Source organism: Amblyraja radiata, chromosome 1 (assembly GCF_010909765.2).
Source record: "Amblyraja radiata isolate CabotCenter1 chromosome 1, sAmbRad1.1.pri, whole genome shotgun sequence".
In the NCBI taxonomy this organism is placed as follows: domain Eukaryota; kingdom Metazoa; phylum Chordata; class Chondrichthyes; order Rajiformes; family Rajidae; genus Amblyraja; species Amblyraja radiata.
The window spans coordinates 83,721,906-83,742,015 of record NC_045956.1 but is presented as its reverse complement, the minus strand read 5'-3'; the positions used below and the strand labels follow the sequence as shown (position 1 = coordinate 83,742,015).

Below are 20,110 nucleotides of genomic sequence, written 5' to 3'. Positions count from 1 at the left end.
TGCAAATTATGAAAGCAATGTTTAATTGTTCGGTACATATATATCGGACAGTTTGATAAGTTGTAATGATAAAGAATGCAACTCATAATGGCACAGACTTTATTTAGCTAGGACTTTGTCCTGAAACACATTTGCCGATTACCAACTCAAGGAAACAGTAATAATCCTAAACTTTGCATGAGACTCTTAACATTTCTTTATTAAAGCCTGCAGTTACCTGATTTCAGCAAGCTCTGTACACAGCTGCATGAAAACAATGTACCACACATGTAAATGAAGGTTTTGAACGAGCTAGAGTCATACAGTATGGAAACAGGGCTGTGGGACATGATGCCCCATCTACACTAGTCCCACCTACCCACGTTAGGCCCATAACCTCTCTATCTTTCCTATCCATGTATCTGTCGAAATGTCTTTTAAATGTTGTTATAATATCTTTCAACCTCCTCTAGCAGATCGTTGCACATCGTGAAAAAGTTGCCCCTCAAGTTCCTATTAAATCTTTTCCCTCTCACCTTAAACCTATGTCCTCTGGTTCTTGATTTCCCTTCTCTGGGTAAAAGACTCTGCAATGATCTTATACACTTCCATAAGATCACCACTCAGCCTCTTGCACTCTGAGGAATAAAATCTTAGCCTGCCAACCTTTCCCTATAGCTCAGGTCCTCAAGTCCTGGTAACATACTCATAAATTTTCCCTGCACTCTTTCTCGCTTAACAACATCCTTCCTATAGCAGGGTGACCAAAACTGAACACTATACTTCAAATGGGGCCTCACCAACATCTTATACATGACACATTATTATGTACAAGATGATGTGACATAACATCTCAATTTCTGTATTCAGTACCCTGACTGATGAAGGCCAATGTACCGAAAGACTCCTTGACCACATTATCTACCTGCGACACCACTTTCAAGGAACTATGTACCTGCGCTCCCAGATCCCTCTGCTCTGCAACACTCCCCAGGGCCCTATCTTTCACTATGAAGGTCCTGCCCTGGTTTGACCTCTCGTACATATCTGCATTAAACTCCATTTATCACTCCTCAGCCCGCTTGCCCATCCAAAAAGATCTTGCTGTATTTTTTGATAACCATCTTCATTATCTACGATACCAGCCATTTGAGCGTCATTTGCAAACTTACTAATCATGCCTTCTACATTCTCATCCAAATCGTTGATAAAAATCACAAACAGCAATGGGTCCAGCACTGATCCCTGAGGCACACCACTAGTCGCAGGCCTCCTGCCTGAAAAATCACCTTTCACCATCACCCCCTGTCTCTTCCATGAAGCCAAAAATTGGGTGAAGAACATAAGTACTCTGCTATTAATTATTTATGTAATGATAAATTGTACACAGCTCTATTGAAATACTGTACCTCAGTAACAAATACATGTAATGTAAATACATTAGTTTAAAATTGTATATTAACACCATTTCTATACCAGCTACGAATTATTCGTCACAAAATATAACAACATGCATATGGCTGTTGGTAGCTGTCCAGTACAGGTAAGGTTTCCAATAACGTCTTCCTGCATGGTAATAATAGCAATGTTGGTTGGCTAGTACATCAGGACTTCAGGTGTGACATTTGCTTCCTCTGTTTTGGTCTTGAAGGTGGGGAATTGTATTCCACCGATGCGCACCACCAACATGTTCACTACATGTACCACAGGGCTTGCCACACAAATCCAGAAGGAAGAGTCAAAGTATTCCTGAAGTATGACAAACTTGAAAACTTGCTCACGAAAATTGGCAATTCGTTCTGTGTGGCGATGAAGCTTCACAGCGGCAAAAAAGCAAACAATTGCAGACACTCCACATATACCTGCAAAAGCAAACCAGTGCAATTCCAACATAATATTAGAGGGAATTGGCTGACAATGCAAAACTCCCTCTTTCTAGATCTGCCACATCTAAAACTTTTATTTGGTTCTGCTTGTAGCTCAGTTGGTTAAGTTGGATAAGATGATTTACACAGATCAATAGGGTGAACTTCGCTCCATAGATGCTGCCTCACCTGCTGAGTTTCTCCAGCATTTTTATCTACCTTCGATTTTTCCAGCATCTGCAGTTCCTTCATAAGCAATAGGGTAAACATGGTGATTTAGATTATGTTAATTAGGTGGCTGATGTACTGAGATGGACCTCGATGTTGCATGGACGAGGGTGATGAATTCAGCCATGCTCCCATGTCAGTCCATCTGTAAATAACTTATATTGTATACAAATGCCAGTAAATAGAATTGAACAGATAACTGAATTGAACCATTATCTGAATGGTGGCCGATTAGGAAAAGGGGAGATGCAACGAGACCTGGGTGTCATGGTACACCAGTCATTGAAAGTAGGCATGCAGGTGCAGCAGGCAGTGAAGAAAGCAAATGGTATGTTAGCATTCATAGCAAAAGGATTTGAGTATAAGAGCAGGGAGGTTCTACTGCAGTTGTACAGGGTCTTGGTGAGACCACACCTGGAGTATTGCATACAGTTTTGGTCTCCTAATCTGAGGAAAGACATTCTAGCCATAGAGGGAGTACAGAGAAGGTTCACCAGACTGATTCCTGGGATGGCAGGACTTTCATATGAAGAAAGACTGGATAGACTCGGCTTGTACATGCTAGAATTTAGAAGATTGAGGGGGGATCTTATAGAAACTTACAAAGTTCTTAAGGGGTTGGACAGGCTAGATGCAGGAAGATTATTCCCGATGTTGGGGAAGTCCAGAACTAGAGGTCACAGTTTAAGGATAAGAGGGAAGTCTTTTAGGACCGAGATGAGAAAATCTTACTGGCATTTGTGAGTGGGCAGATGCATGGCAGATGCAGTTTAATGTGGATAAATGTGAGGTTATCCACTTTGGTATGAAAAACAGGAAGGCAGATTATTATCTAAATGGTGTCAATGGGGGAAATCCTTTAGGACCGAGATGAGAAAAACATTTTTCACACAGAGAGTGGTGAATCTGTGGAATTCTCTGCCACAGAAGGTAGTTGAGGCCAGTTCATTGGCTATATTTAAGAGGGTTAGATGTGGCCCTTGTGGCTAAAGGGATCAGGGGGTATGGAGAGAAGGCAGGGATGGGATACTGAGTTGGATGATCAGCCATGATCATATTGAATGGCGGTGCAGGCTCGAAGGGCCGAATGGCCTACTCCTGCACCTATTTTCTATGTTTCTATGTTTCTATGTAACCATTTGGAATTACACCGTAGAAATGACGAACTGGGAGTGAAACCAAAGTCAACAGCAAGTGGAAACTGCTGCCCTGGAGTGGATGTTTTCAGGAATGGAGAAAGGGACTAAAGATCAGTCTTAAGCAGAATCTTATGAACTTTCAAGTATTACTTGTCTGCTAGGTAAGAGTGAGCAAAGTAAATAACATTTTATTTTGCTTTGAATCAGGGAGGTTTGTTTCTCCCTAGATACATGTTTGTGCTGTACCCAGTAATATCTGAAAGAGGCATGAATTTAAATTACATCTGCAACACAAACACCACAAGAAAAGAAGCAGGAGTAGATCACCAGGCCCCTTAAGCCTGCCCAGCCATTCAATATGATCATGACTGAACTGCTCTCTCCTCAACCCTTTTTTTGTTTCATTTCCCTGTGGCCATGAATTCCACAATCTTTCAAGAATGTACCTACTACTATTTGTCAGCTGGGACAAGTTAATGTATGAGGGCCTGCCATTTATCCGAAGTACTGCTGAAAGACTAGGTGATAGTGCCTTATGTAGCTTGGTTCTCACAACATGTTTAATACATAACGTGTGTGGTTTCCAATTTCTATCAAATTCCCTGAGGCTGTGTGTGAGTATGCAGAAGTATTTTTAAAGTGACATTGAAGGAATGGAGAACCAAGGAACCTGACCAAATCTGTGGCTGTCGGTAGACCCATCAATAGAACGCTGCGTAATCGGATACAGATTTTAAGTACCACTGATACCTTGTAAGGAATTTTACAACTGCAAGGGCCTCAAAAGCAGCTTTAATGCAATCTTATGTTTAGTGCTAGTTGGAAAATTGTAAATATTTCTCTTATAGGATGTATAACTAACATTTCCTAAGTCATTGGGGAATCTTAGTTTAGGAATAAAACTTGTAATTAAATAGATAATTATTAAACAGTTTCAGCAGAAAAACTATGCAAAATATTCAGGTTATGATGGGTACAGAGTCATGAGCAGGAAGGGCATAAGTATAACTCATTATCAGGAAAAAAACTATTTGCTGTAATATTTTCTTTCAGATATGTGATTGTTTTAACTGTTCAAACATTTATTATTTCATTTAACAATTGATAGTTTATGCAGATTAATTTCATGGTCAACTTATTTATGGGTATATAGCATATTTTATTATAAGCCCTCAATTCCAAAGATTATTTGATTATTTTTAAATTATAACAATACAAGTAGTATTAATAGTCTTTCAGCAGTTAAAAACAGTATGTAACAAGAAAAGAACATTGATATTAGATCCTTTATACTTACTTGCAAATACATTCCAGAGGTAGATGCCCATAGTTCCTTTCATGGCTTGGTAAGGGATTTTCACTGCATTGTAAACACAAAATCCAAAACTGACCATAGCAAATGCAATTGCCAGGCAGATAAATAATACCACCAAAACATGAACAGCAGTGTTCAACGTTTTCACCAACTGTGGAAAAACTGGGAATATAGATTTAAAAATATTAGAACTACAATATGCCTGTTTCTGGAAAAAATATACATTTAAGCATATTAGCTTTTGATTAACCATAATGACAATGGCTGAATATTCAAAGTGAGTTTAGTATCTTATAGTGATAAATTATTTTACTGTGATCAATATTTTTCATATCTGGAATAATTTTATAAAAATGTTTTTTTTCTTTAGTAAATCAGTGAGTTTGCACAAGATGTTGCAACAGATAAACTGGAACAGGCACAGCTCTAGCTTTGAATAATTAGTTTAGTTTAGAGATACAGCACGGAAACAGGCCCTTCGGCCCACCAAGTCCACACCGACAAACTATCCCCACATATTAACACTATCCTACACACACTAGAGACAATTTTACACATACACCAAGCCAATTGACCTACATACCTGTACGTCTTTAGAGTGTGGGAGGAAACCGAAGATCTCTGAGAAAACCCACGCAGTCACGGGAAGAACGTATAAACTCTGTACAGACAGCACCCGTAGTCGGGATCGTACCCGGGTCTCCGGCGCTGCAAGTGCTGTAAGGCAGCAACTCTACCGCTGCGCCACTGTGCTACCGATGTTGAATTAATCACACTTGACTGTGCAAACTGCCCTGGCTCTGTCATACCATGGAGAATTATTGGGGAAGGACTGATGCTTTATTTAAGAACATCACATGTTTGTGTGTGTCTTCAGAGGCACAGCATTCAGACATACAGATCCCAGCACAAAACCAATTTCACTTACTGACAGTTGTGCAGACCAGGTATTTAGCTGGAACTAGAGCAATGTACAGGATGTGAAAAGCCCACTCTGGTCACATTGGCTGATTCCTAAGTTAAACTAAAGGCACACCGTTGCACACAATTTCATAGCTGGCATAACATGACTTTGCATGACTTGTATTTTATCTGCATAGCCATTTGTAATTTTCTTTAAAATTATGATTGAGGAAAGCTTATAAATACAGTATCTCTAGTATTTTACTGTTATTATTTTCAAATAAATGTTCTTTGTTCTTTGACTTTTCTATTCATCTGCATATCTACGTTTAATTTGTCAATATCATCTACCAGCTGGCAAGCTGTTGAACACTTTCACCATGCTCTCTGAAAATATTATATCTGAACTTTTATTCAGCATCCCTGCTAATTTAACTGTATTACATAGGTACAGAGTTTGTTTTATGCATGACAGTGTCTTAGTTTATCTCTATTTTAACTCAAAAAATTGATGCTATTTTTACTCCAGAATGAAAATTCTCATATTCTTTCACTTATTTTCCCTGCTGGCCCGGATGTCATATTCCCAATATCAATTTATTTACACTTTTCTGCAATGGCCAAAGACAGGGAGATTCCAGTGTGCTGCAGTTTCAGAACAGCACAGCTTTCTGCAAATCGATTGGAAATTATGCCCTGTACAATCTCACAATTAGCACCTCCTGTTCTTTGCAGGGAGCGCTTGTTTCTTATTTTTGCCATCACCCTCTGGGTTTATGGTCTCAACGAAATATGGAACAGGACTCCCAGGCCATCTGATGTGTGTTGTGTGCTTCGGAGTATTCTTATTCACTTTATACTTTCAAGTTTTAATCCCTGTGAGAAGATATGAAATGTGATGGAGAGGCATTAGTGCATCAGCACCCATGCATGTATGATGGACCAAATGGCCTCCTTTATCAGACAAGTTCTATGGTCAGGACACTCCTTGGAGATGCTCCCACGCCACCAGCATTATTCCACTGAAAGCACCCAAACAGGATCTCCATCACATTACCAGCAAAATGATTGAGCATAATATACAGTGCCCTCCATAATGTTTGGGACAAAGACCCATCATTTATTTATTTGCCTCTGTACTCCACAATTTGAGATTTGAAATAGAAAAAAATCACATGTGGTTAAAGTGCACATTGTCAGATTTTAATAAAGGCCATTTTTACACATTTTGGTTTCACCATGTAGAAATTACAGCAGTGTTTATACATATTCAGGGTACCATAATGTTTGGGACAGAACAATGTCATGTAAATGAAGGTAGTCATGTTTAGTATTTTGTTGCATATCCTTTGCATGCAATGACTGCTTGAAGTCTGCGATTCATGGACATCACCAGCTGCCGGGTGTCTTCTCTGGTGATGTTCTGCCCGGCCTGTATTGCAGCCATCTTTATCATATGCTTGTTTTGGGGGCTAGTCCCCTTCAGTTTTCTCTTCAGCATATAAATAACATGCTCAATTAGGTTCAGATCGGGTGATTGACTTGGCCACTCAAGAATTTACCATTCTTTTAGCTTTGAAGAACTCCTTTGTTGCTTTAGCAGTATGTTTGGGATCATTGTCTTGCTGTAGAATGAACTGCCGGCCATTGAGTTTTTAAGGCATTTGTTTGAACTTGAGCAGATAGGATGTGTCTATACACTTCAAAATTCATTATGCTACTACCATCAGCAGTCGTATCATCAATGAAGATGAGCCAGTTCCTTCAGCAGCCATACATGCCCAGGCCATAACACCCACACCACCGTGTTTCACAGATGAGGTGGTATGCTTTGGATCTTGGGCAGTTCCTTCTCTCCTCCATACTTTGCTCTTGCCATCACTCTGATATAAGTTAATCTTCCTCTCATCTGTCCACAAGACCTTTTTCCAGAACTGTGGTTGCTCTTTTAAGTACTTCTTGGCAAACTATAACCAGCCATCCTATGTTTACGGCTAACCAGTGGTTTGCATCTTGCAGTGTAAGCCTGTGTATTTCTGTTCAGGAAGTCTTCTGCAGATGGTGGTTTTGTCATCAGCTGTGGAGGTCTCCCTTTGCGATTAGTAAGCTCACCAGTGCTCTCTTTCTTCTTAATTATGGATCCAAACAGTTGATTTTGTTAAGCCTAAGGTTTGGCTGATGTCTCTAACAGTTTTATTCTTGTTTCTCAGTCTCATACTGGCTTCTGACTTACATTGGCACAACTTTGGTCGTAGTGTTGATAAACAGCAATAAAAGTTTCCAAAGGTGATGGAAAGACTGGAGGAAAGACGAGGTGCTGAGAGCTCTCTTATATCTGCATTAAGGAGGCAATTAAACACACCTGAGAAATTACAAATGCCTGTGAAGCCATGTGTTCAAACATTATGGTGCCCTGAAATGGGGGGGACTATGTATAAACACAGCTATAATTTCTACATAGTGAAACCAAAATGTATAAAAATACCCTTTATTAAAATCTGACAATGTGCACTTTAACCACACATGTTTTTTTCTATTACAAATCTCAAATTGTGGGGAACTGAGGCAAATAAATAAATGCTGGGTCTTTGTCCAAAACATTATGGAGGGCACTGTGTCATCTGCAATAAATTCCACAAGATCAATGTGTCTCTTCATTCTGATTTGCCCATATTCAGTAGCATTTGCTGTTTACGAGCACAATCCTCTGTTAGAGATTATTCTAAAGTTATAAAATCATGTGGAATCAAATGAATCAATCAATTTCAGCTCTGAATTGCTTAGTTCACAATGACACCAAGCTGTCCACAGTGTACAGATACATGATAAAGGGAATAACATTTAGTGCAAGATAAAGTCCAGTAAAGACCGATTAAAGATAGTCCGAGGGTCTCCAATAAGGTAGCTGGTAGCTCAGGACTGTTCTCTAGTCGTTGATAGGATGGGTGAGTTGCCTGATAATAGCTGGGAAGAAACTGTCCCTGAATCTGGAGGTGTGCATTTTCACACTTCTGTACCTCTTGCCTGGTGGGAAAGGGTAGAAGAGGGAGCGACCAAAGTAAGACTCGTCCTTGATTATGCTGCTGGCCTTGCTGAGGCTGCGTGAGGTGTAGATAGAGTCAATGGAAGGGAGGTCAGTTTGTGTGATTGTCTGAGCTGTGTCCATATTTCTTTGCAATTTCTTGAGGTTCATGTTTGTTTGTGAGAAATGTTTGGCAGGCCTATATGGATTCAGACCAGAAGTGTTGAATTCACTTTCATCTGTGAAAGATTGCTAACACAATTTTCTCTGAGTATAATTGATTTTAGAGTGCATAGCATTTGAAAAGTTAGTGTTAGGTAATCTACTTTCGAGGCTTCAGCATGAACTATGATGCCTGTCATCTTGAAGAGCACAAATAAAAAGAATGTCATAGTTAATTTTGCAAAAGAAATGACCTTTCCATCATAGTTTATCTTTTGCATGGTTCATTTTCAGTGAGAAATATTCAATGGATCAAGATTTTATTAATATTGCAGAAGAAGGAAAACAAAGAACATTTAAATTGCAGTCATTCTTCATTTGCCAATGAGCTTTTTCCACACTAGGGTTTAATCAAATAAAAATAATAATTTCAAAGGAGCCACTTGTTAAAATCAGATCAATTTTGGATCAGTTAATTTTGCATTTAGTTTTATTGTGCCTGAAAAGAACAAATGCCATTATTAAATGTCAGCGGAATATATAATCTGATTAAACTGCGCACTTTACTGTACGTTAATGAAAGTTCATTTACATAAGAAATTAAGTGAACTTGAGCAGCAAATTGCTTTTTGGATGATAAATGGTGTGTATCCTATGAAATTCAGTGAACATCCTAAATCCGATAAAGCCTGCCAAAGAATGGCTTCCTTTTGCGGCAAGACTGGCTCATCACTTCGTAGCATATTTAAAATAACATTTTATTGTCCTTAGTACTTGAGTATGACCTTTCCAATGCGCAGGTGATCTTCTCTGTAAAAATAAGACAGTGAAGGTGACAATCTACCCCCAAATATATCTTATCTATAGGAAATTATAGTTAGGCATTTAACTTAAAATGGTTACCATTTAAGTGGCTTTCAACATGTTGGGTGAAATTTACAAGATATCAATTCGCCAATATGATTTAGAAAATATTTGCATGATGATGTATATTGGGGGTCCTGAAGGTCCTATCCGGGCCAAAATTCAACATTTCGCGCTTATCTGAATTGAACTGAATTGAACTCCATTATCCATTATTTAGCCTATTTGCCCAGCTGATCTAAATCCTGCTGTAATTTTCAATAACCATCCTTACTGTCTACGATGCCACCTATTCCGGTATTGTCTGCAAATTTACTAATCATGCCATTCTCATTCATATCATTGATATAGATTACAAAGAGTTGTGAGTCTCCCCTTCTCCTAATCTTACACCATTCAGATAATAATCTGCCTTCCTATTCTTCCCACCAAAGTGGATAACCTCACATTTATTCACATTATACTGCATCTGCCATGCTGGCAGACAGGAAGCAAAGAGTAGGAGTAAACGGGTCCTTTTCAGAATGGCAGGCAGTGACTAGTGGGGTACCACAAGGCTCAGTGCTGGGACCCCAGCTATTTACAATATATATTAATGATTTGGATGAGGGAATTGAATGCAACATCTCCAAGTTTGCGGATGACACGAAGCTGGGGGGCAGTGTTAGCTGTGAGGAGGATGCTAGGAGGCTGCAAGGTGACTTGGATAGGCTGGGTGAGTGGGCAAATGCATGGCAGATGCAGTATAATGTGGATAAATGTGAGGTTATCCACTTTGGTGGCATAAACAGGAAAGTAGACTATTATCTGAATGGTGGCCGATTAGGAAAAGGGGAGATGCAACGAGACCTGGGTGTCGTGGTACACCAGTCATTGAAAGTAGGCATGCAGGTGCAGCAGGCAGTGAAGAAAGCGAATGGTATGTTAGCATTCATAGCAAAAGGATTTGAGTATAGGAGCAGGGAGGTTCTACTGCAGTTGTACAGGGTCTTGGTGAGACCACACGTGGAGTATTGCGTACAGTTTTGGTCTCCTAATCTGAGGAAAGACATTCTTGCCATAGAGGGAGTACAGAGAAGGTTCACCAGACTGATTCCTGGGATGTCAGGACTTTCATATGAAGAAAGGCTGGATAGACTCGGCTTGTACTCACTAGAATTTAGAAGATTGAGGGGGGATCTTATAGAAACTTACACAATTCTTAAGGGATTGGACAGGCTAGATGCAGGAAGATTGTTCCCTATGTTGGGGAAGTCCAGAACAAGGGGTCACAGTTTAAGGATAAGGGGGAAATCTTTTAGGACTGTGATGAGAAAAACATTTTTCACACAGAGAGTGGTGAATCTCTGGAATTCTCTGCCACAGAAGGTAGTTGAGGCCAGTTCATTGGCTCTATTTAAGAGGGAGTTAGATGTGGCCCTTGTGGCTAAAAGGATCAGGGGGTATGGAGAGAAGGCAGGTACGGAATACTGAGTTGGATGATCATGCCATGATCATATTGAATGGCGGTGCAGGCTCGAAGGGCCAAATGGCCTACTCCTGCACCTATTTTCTATGTTTCTATGTTTCTATGCTTCTGCCCACTCACCTAACCTATCCAAGTCACCCTGCAGCCTCAGAGCATCCTCCTCGCAGCTCACACTGCCACCCAGCTTTGTGTCATTTGCAAACTTAGAGATGTTACATTTAATTCCCTCATCTAAATCGTTAATATATACTATAAACAACTGGGGTCCCAGCACCAGGCCTTGCGGCACCCCACTAGTCACTGCATGCCATTCTGAAAAGGACCCGATAATTCCTACTCTTTGCTTCCTGTCTGCCAACCAGTTCTCTATCCGTGCCAATACCCTTCCCCCAATACCATGTGCTCTAATTTTGCACACTAATCTCGTGTGTTGGACCTTTTAAAAGGCTTTTAGAAAGTCTAGATTCACCACATCCACTGGCCCTTATCCATTCTTTGTGTTACATCCACAAAAAATTCAAGAAGATTAGTCAAGCATGATTACCCCTTCATAAATCCATGCTGACTTTGAGCGATCCTGTCACTGCTTTCCAAATGCACTGCTATAACATCTTTAACAATCGACTCCAGCATCTTCCCCACTACCGATGTAAGGCTAACTGGTCTATAATTCCCCGTTTTCTCTCTCCCTCCTTTCTTAAAAAGTGGAGTTACATTGGCTACCCTCCAGTCCACAGGAACTGATCCAGAGTCGAGAGAACTTTGGAAAATGATCACCAATGCATCCACGATTTCTAGGGCCACCTCCTTGAGTACTCTGGGATGCAGACCATCAGGCCCTGGGGATTTATCTGCCTTCAGTCCCAATAGTTTACCTCACCATTTTCTTACTAATGTGGATTCCCTTCAGTTCCTCCCTCCCACTAGATCCTCGGTCCCCTAGTATTTCCGGGAGATTGGTTCTGTCTTCACTAAGGAAGACACAATAAAGTACTCATTTAACTGTTCTGCCATTTCCTTGTTTCCCATTATAAGTTCACCTGTCTCTGACTGTAAGGGACCTACATTCGTCTTCATTAATTTTTTCCTTCTTACATACCAATGAAACTTTTACAGTCAGTTTTTATATTTCCAGCAAGCTTTCTTTCATGCTCTTTTTTCCTCCTGTTAATTAACCCCTTTGTTGAGTTCTTAATTTCTCCCAGTCCTCTGGTTTGCCGCTTCTTCTGGCCAATTTATATGCCTCTTCCTTGGCTTCAACATTATCCTTGACTTCCCTCCTCAGCCACGGTTGAGCCGCCTTCCCAGATTAATTTATTAGCCAAACAGGAATGAACAATTTAAATCCTTGCCATTGCATTTCCACTGTCAACCCTTTAAGTATAATTTACCCGTCTATCCTAGCCAATTTCCTTCAGTCTCCTTTATTCAAATTCAGGACCCTTGTCTCTGAATTAACTGTGTCACTCTCCATCCTAATGCAGAATTCCACCATGTGATGGTCACTGTTGCCCAAGAGGCTTTGCACAACAAGATCGTTAACTAATCCTTCCTCATTACACAATACCCAGTCTAGTATGGCCTGTCCTCTAGTCGGTTCCGCTACATATTGGTTTAAAAACCAATCCTGTATACATTCCAAGAAATCCTCCTCCTCAGCACTGTTACGGATTTGGATGGCCCAATCTATATGTAGATTAAAGTCACCCATGATAACCGCTGTATCTTTGCTACACGCATCCCTAATTTCCTGCTTGATGCTGACCCCAACCTCCCTACTGCTGTTTGGTGGTCTGTATACAATTCCAACAAGCGTTTTCTGCCCTTGGCTATTTCGCAGTTCTACCCATACCGATTCTACATCATCCAAGCTAATGTCCCTCCTTGCTATTGCATGAATCTCCTCTTTAACCAGCAAAGCCACCCCAACTCCTCTTCTTTTCTATCTATCCTTCTGCATATCGAATACCCCTGCATGTTTAGCTCCCAGCCTTGGTCACCCTGGAGCCATGTCGCCGTAATTCCATCTATGTCATATCCCTTGACTACTAACTGTGCATTCAATTCATCCACCTTATTTCAAATGCTCCTCGCATTAAGGCACAAAGCTTTCAGGGTAGTTTTTCTTATCTCCTACCTTTTGCATCTGTCCTCCTTTTATGGCCCTCAGTCTCCCTGCATTGGGTCCCATCCCCCTGTCCTGTTAGTCTAAACGTAAACTTTCCTACACTCTCTTTCCCATTAGCTGCACGGATATGCTTCCACGTTGTTGACTCCACCCCTCCACTGTTTAGTGTAAACCCACCCGTGTAGCACCAGCAAACCTGCCTCCCAGAATGTCCATCCCCCTCCAATTAAGGTGCAACCCGTCCATTTTGTACTGATCACCTCTGCCCCAGAAGAGATCCCAGTGATCTAGAAATCTAAATCCCTGCCCCCTGCACCAACTTCTCGGCCACACATTCAGATCCCCTATCTCCCTGTTCCTACCCTCACTAGCACAAGGTACTGGAAGCAACCCAGAGATAACCACCCTTTCAGCCTCCTACATAACTCTCTATACTCACGTTGCAGAACCTCCTTCTTCTTATCCACGTCATTTGTGCCTACGTGCACAACTACTTCCAGCTGCTCACCTTCCCTCTCGAGGATGCTCTGAAGTCGGTCTGAGACATCTTGGACCTTGGGACCATGGATGCAACACTTCATCCACGAATCTCGCCTGTCGCCACAGAATCTCCTGTCCGCATTTCTGACAATGGAGTCACCCACCACTATGGCTCTGCCTGACGTCGGTCTCGCCAGTCGAGTGTCAGTCCTAGGATTCGAGTCACAGACCTGTCCGACGCTCAGACTAGAAATGCCGTCTGCCCCGACAGCTCCCAGGAGGGCGTACCTGTTTTCCTGCCAAACATTCGGTTTTAATGAACCCTTTCTTAACTAACCCTTCCTCGTTCAATCTAATGCATTAAGGAGGTTTCCCAGAAAATGGCAACCTGCAGCAGGTATAATTTCAACATGTGCATTTAACATTTTTTTGCGATTCAGAGAAGTCCCTCCCTTGTTGTTTGCCATAATAACTAATGTAAAGGTAAACAAGCAAAGGAGATGCATCCTGAGATGGAAATAAACTGTACTTTGTCATTGCTTTGGCATCAGTCAAATTAGATTACATTCATATTCTCCATTGCACAGAGGCCATAATTTTTAATGGGAGAAAGAAATCAAGATTCAAGATTCAATTTAATTGTCACATGTACCAATTAAGGTACAGTGAAATTTGAGTGTTTTACAGTGAAATCCTTCAGTATACAGTGACTGCCATAGTTTTGCACAAGTATATTGATGTGACATTTAAAAACATTATTATGTAAGAAGCTTTTCCCACTGAGAGTAGGGAAGATTCAAACAAGAGGACATGACTTGAGAATTAAGGGACAGAAGTTTAGGGGTAACATGAGGGGGAACTTCTTTACTCAGAGAGTGGTAGCTGTGTGGAATGAGCTTCCAGTGAAGGTGGTGGAGGCAGGTTCGATTTTATCATTTAAAAATAAATTGGATAGTTATATGGACGGGAAAGGTATGGAGGGTTATGGTCTGAGTGCAGGTAGATGGGACTAGGGGAGAATACGTGTTCGGCACGGACTAGAAGGGCTGAGATGGCCTGTTTCCGTGCTGTAATTGTTATATGGTTATAAGCTTCAGGGTAAGCAGCAACACCAGCAGTGGTCACACCGGTGTGATATATAAACCCCTCGAGTCTCCTAAATATCTCTGCGTTTGTCCTAAATGTATTTTCGTGTCATGAGAATCAATTACAACAAGCAAAATGTCAAAATATTTAAACAGAAAACGATGATGCTTGTCCACACGGTCAAAGTATGCCTTTCCTGTTTGACAAGTATTGAAGTAGGTTTTGTTGATCTGTGGTTTCCTCTCAGGCTGAAGTGTGGCTGCAGGAGGTTTTCGCCCTATCAGCCAATGCACTCGTCCTTGATAAAAAGCTCGTATCCTGGGTGGATCAGCTTAAGTACACTGTCCCAAGCCAAATGAAGGAGGCGTCTGGGATGGCGGCAGGCTGTGAGGCATGGGTGAGCGTTTCACCTAAGAGAGATGACCTGATGATTCCCTAAAGTGGAGGCATTAGTTTGCTGGACATTTATATCAGGTCATCTCCCAGGGAACTGGTAAGACAATGTTAAAAAGATTTGCTGGCACCCAGTCTTGGACCAGCATCATTTCAACCTTCAGACCGAGAGGTGTCCCAGTTGATGGCCCACCAATCGCATATGTCCATTCTCTGCTGTCTTTGCCCCTTCTACTCAGAGTAAGCTCTCTGCTCAATGTAAGCAAAGCTTTACTCGCAACGAAGATGGGTGTGAGTCGGGCAGGGTTGCAGGAGGGTTGCTCCTCAAGAGAGATGAGTTCATCAATCTCACATCTCTGCTCATGTAGGGCAGATACCTGCTCCTGTGTGGCGTATTTCTGCTCATTCACGAGAGCAATGTGCTGACGTGCAGCATCTCTCATTTTATGGACAACAGCTGACTCGCTGCTGTGCCACGTCCCTTCACTCCCCTGGACCAGTCTGAGGCTCATTGACCGCAACAGGCTGACGGATGGTACCTGTCTGCTCGCTGGGGCGGCAGGCAGAGGGATAACATTCATGAGGTTGTTGCTGTCAATGAGCAGCACAGAGATCAGACCTCCAGCTGGGTGGTGGTGAGACTGCACCGGAGCAGAGAGACACCATACGGCTCCACCCATGCCTCCACTGCAGCTTCACACAGAGCAGCAAGTCCTGTGACGGGCCCTTTGTTGACGAGCCCTTGCAAATGAAATCTCCAGAGTGAAAGCATGAAGATAGACTCCACCCTGTTTCTCATCTTCACCTGCGTCTTCTTGTGCATTCATATCAACCACATAATGAAACCATCCGAACTGTACTTATTTGAGTCTTCTGGGGCAGATATTTCAAACCTCCCTCTTCAGTGTGATCCTGCACCAGATTACCTACGCCTCAAATACTTTCCTTCAATCCCTTAGAGCACCAGATTCTGAAATGGTGCTGTGGGTTGTCAGAAAGAAAGACATGTCATTACTTCTTCTCCCTTCAGTCTTGCCTTCTTCATCTGTCTCCTCCTACATCTCCTGCTCAGTAAGTGAGAGAGGGGAAAGCAGGGGCGGTGGTTTCTTTACATCCTGCACAGAAAAACAGAGGGCATTTACGTCCACAAGATACAATCAAAATGCTTATAAAATGATGCAGCAGCACACATGGTACGGAGACGTCCGTCACAAATCAATTTAAAGCAGTACATTACTTACTGTACAAGGAAACTTGGCAGATTTTACATTGCTTCATTTTGAAAGGTGACGCGCCTCTGTAGCCTCTTTGATCATGAGGAGGAAGATTATCTCCTCTTGCCTGATGAGATGCTGCATTTGTGGGAGCTTCCCTCCCATGCAGCAGCCTCTCTTCTTTTGTTTTGTTCTTTTAGATGGGATGGATGAGACAAGGGATATTGAGTGATGTTTTCAGTCTCAGAGCCTTGACCTCTGTGTGGGGGTGGAGGAGATGGAAAGGCAATGATGAGTTGAGCGTATGAATGGAATAGAAGAGCGTGGGAGTGTGGAAGGGAAGTCAATTTCTTTGCTTACGAGTCTGTGTGAGTTTTTGAATATGCCAGCCTGTGGATGTGTGTGTGTCTCTGGATTAATGTGCATGTATGCGAGAGCAATATTTTTAGTGCTGTGCTGCTCTACTTGACACATTTGTGAGGTTATGATTTTATTTGCATGGAATGGGAATATTCACTGCTGGAGAAGGCAACTCGAGCCACCTCTTGCCAAGCTTTTCTCATGGTAATTTCTGGCCCTTCTGACACAGGACCACCTTCCTGATAAATATCTTGCTCAATGAGATTTTGATGTCCGTCTTGTGAATCTGGGACCTTTCTTCTGCTCCCCTGCAGCATTTATTTTCCTAGTGGCAGCCATTGTTATCTGTTGCCCGACTGCCATGGGTGGAGTGCTCCTTTAAGCGCTGAAGTCCTTCTCTGATTCCTGTACAACTCTTGCAGCTGCATTGAATTTTTACACAGGTCATGTCTTAGTGCTTCTTTCTGAGTATTAAATACCCTTGTGCTTGTGTGAATTTGCTATTTTGTGAGGGGGCAAGAATTGATGGTAGTGCTGAATGTGCAAGCAAAAAACAGGCAGGTGAGATTAGTTTGCCTTCAAATAATATCTTCTGCTTTCTGTTAAGGGATTTAGTGTTGCAATACATAGGCACACTCATTGCATGCCTATGTATTGCAGATTAGAGCATTTGAGGTGAAAATATTTCCAATAACATACTGAATAGCACTGTAAAAGATCTTTCTGTTGAAATATGCAAGGAACAAGTGTTGAGTATTTGGGCAGGCAAATAATATGATGAAAAATATATGTCCTCAATCTAGATTGTGTAGACACAAGACAGCCAGCAATTGGGTTAACGTTGCTAAGTGAGGTTGCCAGCTGAATGTCAATTTATGCAAATTTGGGAAGCCCTCTGAGAAATGGGTTCCATCTTCTCAATTGTACAATTATCTTTACATTCACAGTCTGTAAATAAGGGAAGAGTTCACCACGGCTGGGATTTATGAGCTCCAGAGGTGAAAATCGACATTGCCAGATAACATATTCATATAACCAGTTAAAGACAATAACAACATTTTCCAGGATCTGCCATAATTACTTGTGATTTCAGAGTCCCGTCCTCCTAGACCACATTTTCGTATTTTTCGTCCCCGGAATAATCCATAGTGCAGAGATCCTGTGAACTTTGCCATCTCTGGATCAGTAGCATTCACAATTTCAGCCCCTGTTTTGCACAGAATGGTACCGGTCACCCATCGCGTTGTCCCAAGTGCCACAGTCAGCAGGATTGCAGATATAAAACTTACAACAGCAGCAATGGAAAAAAAAAACTTTTTCAGAAGGTTGGGCATCACATTCAATGTGATTATAATACCTCCCTTTATAGGTGAATAGCTCAGTGAAATCTTTGTTGGAGTTGAACGAAAGCTGCTTTTAATGCTGATTCCAACCTTATTTTGATGCTTTAAAATTCATCACTGATATGATAAGATAATTTAAACTGAACCACCTCAGACATATTGTCCAGTATTCCATCAGTCCTACTGTTGTTGCTATTCAATTGTCAGTGTTCCATCTTCTGAGTACATTGCAATTTGCCAATATTTAATAATCACTGCAGTGTCTCTTATTGCATGTACAGATCCTCTCATTTAATATAAAAAAATTCTTATCATCGCTTGTCTGATGTGTTCACTTGTCACATCATTGACAGTTCCAATTCAGTTCCAATAGATGTCTGTATAACTAAGCCAGAATAGTTAGCGAACATTGGCATTACTGTAAAAGAGAAAATAAAAATAGACAAAATGCTTATCTATTTGAAGAAAACATTTCTCATGTGTACCTTTGTCCTATGTTTAATATTATACATGAACATCAAAAGTTCCCTCCTGTTACTTTCCAAGATATAGAATTATAATGCTTACGAGGCCAGGACATTCTGGGAGAGAAATACGATGATACTAATTTGCTCTTCCTGCTTTTTTTTGTTTCAACTGAAAATAAAGCTCACATCTTCCCACAAGTTCCTGAAAATTCAGAAGAAAAAAACTTCAGGAAAAAATAAACACAATTTTTGTCAGTATCGAGAGTTTATATTCATGAGAATACTAATTCGCAGCAAGGCAATAAAATGACGTTCTCTGATAGATTTTGCAGTTGTTATTGACTTTGATGATCTAGGTAATGTAAAAACATCTAGCTATTACCGTCTGTTAGATGTAGGAAGAAATGGTCATTGCTATATGCCCAGTTCCTGCCAAACTATCTGGGAGCAGAATTGTTTATAGACGAGGAGATATCTGCATTCAAATCATTCTGCTCAGCTGGTTCTTAGGCATAATTATTTCTCATGTAAATATGTGAGTAAATATAAACCATATGAATTTAACAAGCAATTAAAACAACAATTCACATACCTATTTATTGTAGAATTTACCTTTTACTGCTTATGAAATCCAAAAAAAAGTTTTTTGTTTTTTTCTTTACACCGATATTCTTTCTCATTGAATACATTCCATCTTCATTTACTCGCAATATCCTCACAAATCACACCTCTGGGAGTGCAGTAGCAAAAGGCATTTTGCTTCACAAAGTTGATTCTCATCAAGGAAGCAGAGTAAGTGAATCAGTAATCTCACTGTTGGTGATTCACTAGGAGAGGAGGTTTAAAGCTATGCATGTGACCATCTCCTAGGTTACTGTGATACTCAGCTCTCACTGCCTTCCTATCCCTGCTTATCATGATACACATAAATAATAAAACCTCTGCAACAAGATAGCCATGGGAATAAAGCATTTCTGATATAACTTCACCATTTGGAGAGCCACCAAATTCTACATCATCTATCGATTCCTGTTTTGTGGAAATAAAATAGGAATCAGAAAAATAATAACTTTAGAAAAGTGATCTATTTAGAAAGTCTTCTCCCTAGCCTTGCTGTAGTGAGGTTACATACCCAATCCAAATGCATCAACACAGGCATAGGATCAATTAATCAAAGGATTCACAAACACAATGTAGATTTGTCCATTAACAGACTATGTTAAGGTGTAGATTTGATCATTAACAGAATTCAGGCTGAGTTTTATTTTATTTTGTTCAAGCAAGGAATTGTTGTGCCTTGTCTCTCTGATATGAGCTAAACCTGAGGAATTTTAATTAGTTGTGGTTGAGCACGTGCTTTGTACAAACCTCTATTATTTATGTGATGACAGAGGGATAGAATAGCAATTTGGTGCTCGCTCCCCATTACAGTGATGGTAGATCTAATCCAGTGGTATCTGGCAGGAATCCAGCAGACACCGTATCTTAGTTTGCTGCTGGATGTCTGTCAGCCCTTGATCTTTAACACCTACTTTCAGGTTTTAGTGGTCTCCTGTGCTTTCCTTCTGGTTCATCTTTCACATTTCACCATACTATTTACAAATCTTGTGCCTTGACTTTCCTTTGCTTATCTGAGATGCTGGCTATGTGAATAAAGCATTTTTCATGTAACATTTTAAGAACAACTTACTACG

At 40.9% G+C, this 20,110-nt stretch overlaps 1 protein-coding gene across 2 annotated transcripts; it reads right to left on the bottom strand.

The window, feature by feature from the left end:
* Positions 1-703: 703 nt before the first annotated feature.
* Positions 704-19,247, bottom strand: clrn2 (clarin 2). Of its 2 annotated transcripts, none has more exons than XM_033025989.1 (4): positions 19,009-19,247; positions 17,688-18,618; positions 4,509-4,688; positions 704-1,841 (listed from the first exon to the last, which is right to left on the bottom strand). In XM_033025989.1, the coding sequence occupies exons 2-4, from the start codon at positions 17,938-17,940 to the stop codon at positions 1,576-1,578; spliced, it is 699 nt and encodes a 232-aa protein (XP_032881880.1). In that variant the 5' UTR covers positions 17,941-18,618; positions 19,009-19,247; the 3' UTR covers positions 704-1,575. The 2 variants fall into 2 exon arrangements, with proteins under 2 accessions (XP_032881880.1, XP_032881869.1); XM_033025978.1 differs by having other exon boundaries at positions 19,029-19,247.
* Between the last annotated feature and the right edge of the window lie 863 nt (positions 19,248-20,110).